The sequence below is a fragment of the Pelophylax lessonae genome (assembly GCF_965119305.1).
Source record: "Pelophylax lessonae genome assembly, chromosome: 12".
Classification (NCBI taxonomy): domain Eukaryota; kingdom Metazoa; phylum Chordata; class Amphibia; order Anura; family Ranidae; genus Pelophylax; species Pelophylax lessonae.
The window spans coordinates 224,646,559-224,658,992 of NC_138779.1; the positions used below are offsets into that span (position 1 = coordinate 224,646,559).

Sequence of the window (12,434 nt, forward strand, 5' to 3'; positions counted from 1 at the left end):
ACCACTCTCACGGTCCCACCACCAGGGTACAGAGTGCCACACCGCTCTCCAGGGTACAGAGTGCCACACCGCTCTCACGGTCCCACCACCAGGGTACACAGTCCCACACCGCTCTCCCGGTCCCACCGCCAGGGTACAGAGTGCCACACCGCTCTCACGGTCCCACCGCCAGGGTACAGAGTGCCACACCGCTCTCACGGTCCCACCGCCAGGGTACAGAGTGCCACACCGCTCTCCAGGGTACAGAGTCCCACACCGCTCTCCCCGGTCCCACCGCCAGGGTACAGAGTTCCTTTACCGCTCTCCCAGTCCCACCGCCAGGGTACAGAGTGCCACACCGCTCTCCCGGTCCCACCGCCAGGGTACAGAGTCCCACACTGCTCTCCCGGTCCCACCGCCAGGGTACAGAGTCCCACACCGCTCTCCTGGTCCCACCGCCAGGGTACAGAGTTCCTTTACCGCTCTCCCAGTCCCACCGCCAGGGTACAGAGTGCCACACCGCTCTCACGGTCCCACTGCCAGGGTACAGAGTGCCACACCGCTCTCACGGTCCCACTGCCAGGGTACACAGTCCCACACCGCTCTCCCCGTCCCACCGCCAGGGTACAGAGTGCCACACCGCTCTCACGGTCCCACCGCCAGGGTACAGAGTGCCACACCGCTCTCACGGTCCCACCGCCAGGGTACAGAGTGCCACACCGCTCTCCCGGTCCCACACCGCTCTCATGGTCCGACCGCCAGGGTACAGAGTGCCACACCGCTCTCACGGTCCCACTGCCAGGGTACACAGCCCCACACCGCTCTCCCGGTCCCACACCGCTCTCACGGTCCCACCGCCAGGGTACAGAGTGCCACACCGCTCTCACGGTCCCACCACCAGGGTACAGAGTGCCATACCTCTCTCACGGTCCCACTGCCAGGGTACACAGTCCCACACCGCTCTCCCGGTCCCACCGCCAGGGTACAGAGTGCCACACCGCTCTCACGGTCCCACCGCCAGGGTACAGAGTGCCACACCGCTCTCACGGTCCCACTGCCAGGGTACACAGTCCCACACCGCTCTCCCGGTCCCACACCGCTCTCACGGTCCCACCGCCAGGGTACAGAGTGCCACACCGCTCTCACGGTCCCACCACCAGGGTACAGAGTGCCATACCTCTCTCACGGTCCCACTGCCAGGGTACACAGTCCCACAGCCAGGGTACAGAGTGCCACACCGCTCTCACGGTCCCACCGCCAGGGTACAGAGTGCCACACCGCTCTCACGGTCCGACCGCCAGGGTACAGAGTGCCACACTGCTCTCACGGTCCCACCACCAGGGTACAGAGTGCCACACCGCTCTCACGGTCCCACTGCCAGGGTACAGAGTCCCACACCGCTCTCCCCGTCCAAATGCCAGGGTACAGAGTCCAATACCACTCAACCCATCCCCCCCGTCAGGGTAGAGAGAGTAACACTGCTCTCCCAGTCCCAACTGTTAAGGTACAGAGTCCAGCAAGGCTTTCCCAGTCCCACTGTCAGGGTTCAGAGTGTTCAAAATTCAAACGCTTTACCCAGACGATGCGACTGAGAGCAGAGTCCAACAACGCTCTTCTTGTCCTGCCGCCAATGTACAGAGTCCAACATCGTGCCCCCAGACCCCCCCGCCCCCATCAGAGGGAGAGAATGTCACCAGCACACCGTAGATCTCCAGAATGGGTCTGAAGCTTTATTCAGGGATCACCATTACAGCAGAAGCAACATTTCAAAAACTCGCAGGACCCCTTCATCAGGCCGGTGGTCACATCTGATGAAGGGTCCTGCGAGGTTCAGGAACGTTGCTTCTGCTGTAATGTGATTACTGAATAAAGCTTTGGACCCATTCTGGAGACCCACGGTGTGCTGGTGACATTCTCTCCATCTGGCCTTCTTTGGGGTTCCAGCTGGTGGGCACTTCTGCACCCACATAGCCATCTCCTTCGGGGTGTGCATTGGACCTTCATCAGAATCCAGCATCTCACACCACGCAAATGTCCTGTCCGGGTACAGTGCCTTCCAACCCCACCCCCCCCCCAGTGCTGCCATCTGGCTACAGAGCCTTACAGCCCCCCTCAGTCCTGCCATCAGGGTACAGAGTCTTACAGCCACCCCCCTCAGTCCTGCCATCAGGGTACATAGCCTTACAGCCCCCCTCAGTCCTGTCATCAGGGTACAGAGTGTTACAGCCCCCCTCAGTCCTGCCATCAGGGTACAGCGCCTTACAGCCCCCCCTCAGTCCTGCCATCAGGGTACAGAGTCTTACAGCCACCCCCCTCAGTCCTGCCATCAGGGTACATAGCCTTACAGCCCCCCTCAGTCCTGTCATCAGGGTACAGAGTGTTACAGCCCCCCTCAGTCCTGCCATCAGGGTACAGAGTCTTACAGCCTCCCCTCAGTCCTGCCATCAGGGTACAGAGTCTTACAGCCCCCCTCAGTCCTGTCATCAGGGTACAGAGTCTTACAGCCCCCCTCAGTCCTGTCATCAGGGTACAGAGTCTTACAGCCCCCCCTCAGTCCTGCCATCAGGGTACAGAGTCTTACAGCCCCCCCTCAGTCCTGCCATCAGGGTACAGAGTCTTACAGCCCCCCTCAGTCCTGTCATCAGGGTGCAGAGTCTTACAGCCCCCCTCAGTCCTGTCATCAGGGTACAGAGTCTTACAGCCCCCCCTCAGTCCTGCCATCAGGGTACAGAGTCTTACAGCCCCCCCTCAGTCCTGCCATCAGGGTACAGAGTCTTACAGCCCCCCCTCAGTCCTGCCATCAGGGTGCAGAGTCTTACAGCCCTCCCTCAGTCCTGCCATCAGGGTACAGAGTCTTACAGCCCTCCCTCAGTCCTGCCATCAGGGTACAGAGTCTTACAGCCCCCCCTCAGTCCTGCCATCAGGGTGGAGAGTCTTACAGCCCCCCCTCAGTCCTGCCATCAGGGTGGAGAGTCTTACAGCCCTCCCTCAGTCCTGCCATCAGGGTACAGAGTCTTACAGCCCCCCCTCAGTCCTGCCATTAGGGTACATAGCCTTACAGACCCCCATCAGGGTACAGAGTCTTACAGCCCCCCTCAGTCCTGTCATCAGGGTACAGAGTCTTACAGCCCCCCTCAGTCCTGTCATCAGGGTACAGAGTCTTACAGTCCCCCATCAGGGTACAGAGTCTTACAGCCCCCCTCAGTCCTGCCATCAGGGTACAGAGTCTTACAGCCCCCCTCAGTCCTGTCATCAGGGTACAGAGTCTTACAGACCCCCATCAGGGTACATAGTCTTACAGCCTCCCCTCAGTCCTGCCATCAGGGTACAGAGTCTTACAGTCCCCCTCAGTCCTGTCATCAGGGTACAGAGTCTTACAGCCTCCCCTCAGTCCTGTCATCAGGGTACAGAGTCTTACAGCCCCCCTCAGTCCTGCCATCAGGGTACAGAGTCTTACAGCCCCCCCTCAGTCCTGCCATCAGGGTGGAGAGTCTTACAGCCCCCCCTCAGTCCTGCCATCAGGGTGGAGAGTCTTACAGCCCTCCCTCAGTCCTGCCATCAGGGTACAGAGTCTTACAGCCCCCCCTCAGTCCTGCCATTAGGGTACATAGCCTTACAGACCCCCATCAGGGTACAGAGTCTTACAGCCCCCCTCAGTCCTGTCATCAGGGTACAGAGTCTTACAGCCCCCCTCAGTCCTGTCATCAGGGTACAGAGTCTTACAGTCCCCCATCAGGGTACAGAGTCTTACAGCCCCCCTCAGTCCTGCCATCAGGGTACAGAGTCTTACAGCCCCCCTCAGTCCTGTCATCAGGGTACAGAGTCTTACAGACCCCCATCAGGGTACATAGTCTTACAGCCTCCCCTCAGTCCTGCCATCAGGGTACAGAGTCTTACAGTCCCCCTCAGTCCTGTCATCAGGGTACAGAGTCTTACAGCCTCCCCTCAGTCCTGTCATCAGGGTACAGAGTCTTACAGCCCCCCTCAGTCCTGCCATCAGGGTACAGAGTCTTACAGCCCCCCCTCAGTCCTGCCATCAGGGTGCAGAGTCTTACAGCCCTCCCTCAGTCCTGTCATCAGGGTACAGAGTCTTACAGCCCTCCCTCAGTCCTGCCATCAGGGTACAGAGTCTTACAGCCCCCCTCAGTCCTGTCATCAGGGTACAGAGTCTTACAGCCCCCCTCAGTCCTGTCATCAGGGTGCAGAGTCTTACAGCCCCCCTCAGTCCTGCCATCAGGGTACAGATTCTTACAGCCCCCCTCAGTCCTGTCATCAGGGTGCAGAGTCTTACAGCCACCCCCCTCAGTCCTGTCATCAGGGTACAGAGTCTTACAGCCACCCCCCTCAGTCCTGTCATCAGGGTACAGAGTCTTACAGCCCCCCTCAGTCCTGTCATCAGGGTACAGAGTCTTACAGCCCCCCCCCCCCCCTCAGTCCTTCCATCAGGGTACAGAGTCTTACAGCCCCCCCTCAGTCCTGCCATCAGGGTACAGATTCTTACAGTCCCCCCCCCCCCAGTCCTGCCATAGGGGTACAGAGTCTTACAGTTCCCCCCTAGCCCCACAGTCACACCCCCCCCCCCCCCAAAAAACCCCAGGGCACCTACTGCTTCTATACTGTAGAGCCAGAGACAGCAGACACGCCAGGAGCCCAATGCACAGGATGGCGACCAGGACCAGAAGCCTCTTCTCCACATGCGTCCTTTGCGTCCAGCAGCTGTTCCTGTTGCGGGTCCCTCGCAGGTTGACCTGTGAACGAGCATTTCCCACCAGTTAGTGCCATCATTGGGGTATGGCCAAGATAAGCTGCATGCCTGTATGGTGACGTCACATCAAGAACACTTCCTGGAGCACAATGTGAGGAAACGGCAGAGAACCCGAATACCTGACCATACATGACATCGAACATTCCAACCATTCCACCGCCAGCCGTCACAGACCATCACTCACCTTAACCCAGTCACCACCAGCCTGCAGACCGACCTATAATCACATTTCATCAGCTTATAGGGACAAACTTACTTAGGGTGCTGCAATGTAAGATTTAGTAATGTTAAAAGAAGCTCCCTCTAGTGGTCACCTGTATGTCAGGCAGCGCAATCACCATCTTGCTGGAAAAGAAAAATAAAAAACCTCACCTTTTTACCTTCACCAATTCCAATGAATTTCATCAAAATAGTGACATTTTGCAGATTTTTGCCCAAATTTTCCAGGAAAAAAAAAAATGTTTCTCTTGTCTGTACCAACTCCCTTCCCCCCCCCCCCCCTAGAAGCAGTTGGTGTCAGTAGCACTCCGCTGAGCGCCAACTTGTGTAAGCGGAGATGGCAGAATTGTTTATATCTGTTTGGATAAAGGATTAGAAGAGGCTGGAGAAGAGCCAGACAAAATCTACTTAGGGGCTTGTTAAGAAAATTCTCCGGAAAGGAAAATCTCTGGGAGTAGCAAACGGATTCCGCGGGTCTCTGGCGCCACTTATTCCGAGAGCCATCCCCGGCTGCATCATTGGCTGGATGAACCTTCAAACCACCCATTCGCTGCCTCCATCTACAATACCCCCAGATATTGCCTCCAGATATTGCCATCATACCTGTATCTAAAGACAACTTTTTTCCATTTTTAGTCTTGGGTGGAGTCTAGAAGGGTTAAAATCTTCCAATGGGGACCCCAGATCCGGTGACGAGATTTCCTCCGTTTCTGTAGAACAGGAAGTTAAGGGAAATCTTCCCAACGAGAGGGGCTCCAACCATTTCCTACTACACCCAACGAGAGGGGCTCCAACCATTTCCTACTACACCCAACGAGAGGGGCTCCAACCATTTCCTACTACACCCAACGAGAGGGGCTCCAACCATTTCCTACTACACCCAACGAGAGGGGCTCCAACCACTTCCTACTACACCCAACGAGAGGGGCTCCAACCACTTCCTACTACACCCAACGAGAGGGGCTCCAACCATTTCCTACTACACCCAACGAGAGGGGCTCCAACCATTTCCTACTACACCCAACGAGAGGGGCTCCAACCATTTCCTACTACACCCAACGAGAGGGGCTCCAACCATTTCCTACTACACCCAACGAGAGGGGCTCCAACCATTTCCTACTACACCCAACGAGAGGGGCTCCAACCATTTCCTACTACACCCAACGAGAGGGGCTCCAACCATTTCCTACTACACCCAACGAGAGGGGCTCCAACCATTTCCTACTACACCCAACGAGATTTGTCTTGAGATCTACTTGAATTACTCCTCCCCAAATTACCTCCTCTACCTCCCCTCTGACAACCACAGCTCCACAAAGGTCCCCCCAGCTGCCTCCACATTCCTGAGAACCCAACTGCTGCCTTCATCTCTTCCTAGAAAACTCAAACTATTGCACCTACCTCACTTCCAGAAACCTAGCCACTGCACCCTCCTCCCCAAGGATCCATCTAAAGGACCCACCTCCACACTGAAAACCCAAGGACTGCATCCCCCCCCCCCCCCAACAAAGAGCCCCACTGCTGTAACCACCAACTTCCAAACAAACAGACCCTCACTGCTGCAACCACCAACTTCCCCAACAAAGAGCCCCACCACTGCAACCGCTACCTCCCCAACAAAGAGCCCCACCACTGCAACCCCTACCTCCCCAACAAAGAGCCCCACCACTGCAACCGCTACCTCCCCAACAAAGAGCCCCACCACTGCAACCCCTACCTCCCCAACAAAGAGCCCCACCACTGCAGCCACCACCTCCCCAACAAAGAGCTCCACCACTGCAACCGCTACCTCCCCAACAAAGAGCGCTGTCACTGCAACCGCTACCTCCCCAACAAAAAGCCCTGCCACTGCAACTACCACCATCCCAACAAAGAGCCCCACCACTACAACCGCTACCTCCCCAACAAAGAGCCCCACTGCTGTAACCACCACCTTCCAAACAAAGACCCTCACTGCTGCAACCACCAACTTCCCCAACAAAGAGCACCGCCACTGCAACCGCTACCTCCCCAACAAAGAGCCCCACTGCTGAAACCACCACCTTCCAAACAAAGACCCTCACTGCTGCAACCGCTACCTCCCCAACAAAAAGCCCTGCCACTGCAACTACCACCATCCCAACAAAGAGCCCCACCACTACAACTGCTACCTCCCCAACAAAGAGCCCCACTGCTGTAACCACCACCTTCCAAACAAAGACCCTCACTGCTGCAACCACCACCTCCCCCAACAAAGAACCTCGGCCACTGCAACCGCTACCTCCCCAACAAAGAGCCCCACTGCTCTAACCACCACCTTCCAAACAAAGACCCTCACTGCTGCAACTGCTACCTCCCCAACAAAAAGCCCTGCCACTGCAGCCACCACCTCCCCAACAAAGGGCCCTGCCACTGCACCCACCTCCACAACAAAGAGCCCTGCCACTGCACCCACCTACTGCTTCCACTTCCTCAAAATTCCCCAGCTACCACTTCTACCTCCCGAGTCAAAAACCCCAGTTACTGCTTCCAGCAACCCAACAACCCAACTGATGTCTCCAGCTATCCCAACAAAAACTTCCAAATTCCCTTCCACCTGACAACTGTTAAATGCAACCGCCTCCCCAACAGAAACCTCCAGTCCCCCCCGAAAAAAAATAATATAATACAGTGCCTGTGGATTATTTTCAGAGTATGAATGGCATCTCATCCAAACCTCAAATCAGGGTTCATCCTTTTGTTCTGAGCCATAGGGCAGGTGGCAACTGGAGACCTGTAAGTGACCCTGTCACCTAACAGCTGCATGTGAAGGGTTAATGTACGCGGAGGGGATTATGTGGCTGCTTTACCTGTACATTGCCGGGTGAGCCGGCTCCGGTTACCCATGATCTGGTGAGCGACATTTCTGGAATGGAAACAATTCCCAACACACCCGTCATTACAGTCTCCACCAATGTCTGTCTGACACCCCCCCCCCCCCCCCCCCATGTGTGTCCGAGGCCACCACCACCAATGTGTGTCTGGGGTTGGGCCCCCCAATCTATCTATGTTGTACGTCCCAAGAGCTTACAATCAGAGCAGCACTTCAGCTTTAAACTTATGAGCAGCTGGATGTGACTCACTGAGCAAGAAGAAGGCGCCACTCCCCATCACGTAAATAGGATTTTGAAGAGATCAAATGTGTTTAGAGATTGTATAACATGCCGAGTGATGGGGGAGGCTGCACTGCTCCGTTCCCACACCACCCAGAAAACAAAGTATTACTTACAGTGCAACGTCCCAAGAGTACCGCATACTCCTTCATCCTCCACATACTCCTTACCCCCCCCCCACGTATTCTTTCCCCAACACCACCTCAAACTCCTTCCATCCCCCCCCCCCCAACCCCCCCGTATTCCTTTCCCCAACACCTCCGCACACTCCTTAACCCCCCCCCCCACGTATTCCTTTCCCCAACACCTCCGCATACTCCTTACCCCCCCCACGTATTCCTTTCCCCAACACCACCCCATACTCCTTACCCCCCCCCCCCACGTATTCTTTCCCCAACACCACCTCAAACTCCTTCCATCCCCTCCCCCCCCAACCCCCCACGTATTCCTTTCCCCAACACCTCCGCATACTCCTTACCCCCCCCCCCCACGTATTCTTTCCCCAACACCACCTAAAACTCCTTCCATCCCCCCCCCCAACCCCCCACGTATTCCTTTCCTCAACACCTCCGCACACTCCTTAACCCCCCCCCACGTATTCCTTTCCCCAACACCTCCGCATACTCCTTAACCCCCCCCCCACGTATTCCTTTCCCCAACACCACCCCATACTCCCCCCCCCCCCCAACCCCCACGAGTATTTCTGCCCTCAACATTCAAGACTACCATGTACTCCTTTCCCCAACCTCCCCGCATACTCCTTCCGCCAACATTCAAGACCAACACCCCCCCCAACACTCCTTCCCCCAAACCCCCCCCCCCCCAACATTCAAGACTACCATGTTCGCCTTCCTCCAACACCCCCCCCCCCCCAATACTCCTTTCCCCAAACCCCCGCATACTCCTGCCAACATTGAAGACTACCATGTACTCCTTCCCCCAACACCCCCCCCCCCCAATACTCCCGCATACTTCTTCCCCCTCCCCCCCAACATTCCCCCATACTCCTACCCCCATGACTACCACCACATACTCCTTCCCCCAGCACCTCTGCATACTCCCATCCCCCCAAGACTACCATATACTCCTCCCCCCCCCCCCCCAACATTCAAGACTACAATGTACTCCTTCCCCCAACATAACCCCCCAATACTCCTTCCCTATACACCCCCGCATACTACCATCCCCCCAACATGCTGGAAAGTCAAAATGAGTGCCTCCCTCCAATAGGCCATCTGCACCTCCTGTCCCTGGAGTCACTAACAGCAGGGGGTTACATCAAACAGCTGGAAGAACGGAACCTGGGGCTGAAAACAATTGGCAACACTGAGCGCAACATAAATCCCAACACACATGGAAGAAGCATGGGACCCGCATGCCCGAGCAACCACTGAGGAAATGAATATGTGTCAGTGTGAGCATGGAGGAATCCGTGTAACAGAACACAGATCATGTATGAGAAGGACACAGACCCTACCCAAGTGCCGGGGGGGGGGGGGGGGGTCAGGACAAACAGATTATCCGGAGTCACATACAGGTAGACCTACAGGAATGACAGGGTTGGTCAGGAGACACTTGAGTAGATCCACATACTGGGGGGGGGGGGCTGTAGCGGTCAGGACACTGAAAGGGGGAGGGGGGGGTCCAGGGCAAAAGGGCAAAACAGACATCAGTGGTCAAATACACAGGTAGACCCTACAGGAATTGGGGGTAGTCAGGACACAGAAGACACAATCTGGGGTCAGGACACTTTCCAATGTGTGGATCTACCGCTGTATGTGACCCATGAAAGGGGGGTTGGTCAGGGGACTTAACTATCCGGGTCTGGGGAACACAAACATCTGGGGTCACCTACACAGGTAAACCTGCAGGGATTTGGGGGGGGGGGGGGCTCGTCAGGGGACAGAACAATCCGGGTTCGGGGGAAACAGACACCACCTGGGGGTTGGGACACTCAAGGGGGTCACGTAACAAAGTTAGAACCACGCATGGGGGGGTTCAAGACAACAGACCCCATCTGGGGGTTGGGACACTCAGGGGGTCACACACAGGTAGAACCACATATGGGGGGGGGGGGTTCAGGACAAGAGACACCATCTGTGGGGCACATACAGCAGTAGACGTGCAGGAATGGGGGGTTGGTCAGGAGACAGAACCATCTAGGGTTGGGGGGGGGGGGGAGATACACAAACCATCTGGTGTTGGGACACTTGGGGATCACATACACAGGTAGAACACCACATTTGGGGGGGGGGGGTTCAGGACACCATTCAGGTCATGTGCAGGAATGGGGGGTTGGTCAGGAGACAGAACCATCCGGGGTAAACAGACACCGCCTGGTGGTCGGGACACTCAGGGGGTCACATACACAGGTAGACACACACAGGGGGGTGTGTGTCAGGACAACCCAGACACCATCAGGGGTCACATATACAAATAGACTTGCAGGGATGAGGAACTGGTCAGGAGACAACCATCTGGGGTTTGGGGGGGGGGGGGGAACACAGACTACTCAGGGGTTGGGACACTCAGGGGTCACGCACGAAAGTAGATCCACACATTGGGGGGGTTCTGGGCACCATACAGGTTGGGGGAACACAGACACCATCTGGGGTCACATACACCGGTAGACCTGCAGGGATGGGGGGGGGGGGGTTTGTCAGGAGACAATCTGGGGTCAGGACACTTGGGGGGTCACATACACAGGTAGATCAACACATTTTAGGGGGGGGGGGGTCCAGGACACCAGTAGACTTGCAGGGATGGGGGGGTTGGTCAGGGGTCAGTCTTGGGTCGGGACACTTGGAGGGGGGGGGGGGGTCACATACACAGGTAGATCAACACATTTGGGGGGGGGGGGCTCAGGACACCGGTAGACTTGCAGGGATGGGGGGTTGGTTAGGAGACAATTCGGGGTCTGGAGACAGACACTACTCTAGGGTCATGGACACTTAGTATTGGGGGGGTCAGACAGACACGGGGGGGGGGTTCAGTCCTCACCTGCACTCCATTGGGGTAGACTTCGCCCTCACCGATGGAGTCCACCAGCTCCTCCTCATCCAGTGTTGCCCTCTTGTACGATGACATCTGAAAAGTGAAATGTACAACAGAGTCTCTTAGCGCTTCCATTGACTGACATCCACACAGCCCCCAGCTGTCAGTCCGGGGAAGAGGGGGGGGGGGTCTCCCAGCCTCCCTTCTAAGAGACCTCACCGGACTCCTCTACCAGCCATGTCCACTGACATCAGGGGCCCGGGGCCACAGATCCCAATCACAGGAGCCAGAGGTCATTGCATGTCATCAGGGGGGCCTCCCCAGACCCTCACCGTCCCCTGGACCCCCCCAGCCTCATGTCTGCTACTATTTTCTAGCTTTATCTCAGCACCTCCTCCCTTCCTCCCATTCTTCAGAGGGGGGAGGGGCCCCACATTAACCCAACATGTGCCAAGTGGAGGGGAGAGAGGAAAGCTCCGCCTCCCTCTGGGCCTGGGAAGAGAAAGAAAAAGATTTACAAACTTTCTCTTCCTCCACGATACTTTTATTTACAGGAACATAAAATTTTTCAAGACAAGTTTTTCGGGGAATGTCCCCTTTATCGGGGGCCCAGGAGTAACGAGTCACAAATGTTTTAGCAGAATGGTAAAAACAGTATAATAAAAAACAAACAAACAATCTCGCAGCCAAAGTATAATAATAATATAATAAACAGTATAATAATAATATAATAAAAACAAACAAACAAACAAACAAACAAACAATCTCACAGCCAAAAGGAAAAAAACAAAACAAAAAACAAACAAATGTACCTGCCAATGGTAATAAAACTAGCATAATTCCTGAGAGAAGACAGAGGGAGAGCTATAGACTGGGGGAGGATAGTCACAGAGGGAGAGCTATAGACTTGGGGGGGGGGGGATAATCTCAGAGGGAGAGCAATAGACTGGGGGGGGGTAGTCACAGAGGGAGAGCTATAGACGGGTGTTTTCTAACTGTATGGGGGAGGGGCTTGTGGAATCAACAGACTTGTGATCCTACATAAGAGGAGCACAGGTGTTCTGTACCGATTCCAGAGAGAGCAACGATCTGCTGTGTTTACAACAGCAGACCGTCGTTCTCTCTCAGCGGGGAGCGAAGGCAGGCCCCATGGTTCGGCTTCCTAATGGGGGCAGACACGAGCTCCCGGGAACCGCCGTACAGGTACAGCGGTTTGCGCAGCCAAGCCAGCCTGCTGCAGTATATCTGCAGCGGGCGGTCGGCAAGCGGTTAAGAACTAAAACATTGAGGTCTTCTAGTGTGGTCCCATTGTGAGAAATAAGACAGAGGTCTTCTATAGTGTGGTC

General features: G+C 55.9%; 1 protein-coding gene across 1 annotated transcript in view; it reads right to left on the reverse strand.

Annotated features, from left to right (window-relative positions):
• The window catches only part of ECE1 (endothelin converting enzyme 1), a gene marked incomplete at its 5' end in the record, with an annotated part of 45,281 nt that extends 34,058 nt beyond the window's left edge, over positions 1 to 11,223 (reverse strand). Inside the window, 2 exons of the mRNA XM_082274814.1 lie at positions 4,586 to 4,727; positions 11,095 to 11,223. Coding sequence (XP_082130940.1) covers positions 4,586 to 4,727; positions 11,095 to 11,223 — 271 coding nt within the window. The remainder of the gene's footprint in view (positions 1 to 4,585; positions 4,728 to 11,094) is intronic.
• Positions 11,224 to 12,434: the final 1,211 nt, after the last annotated feature.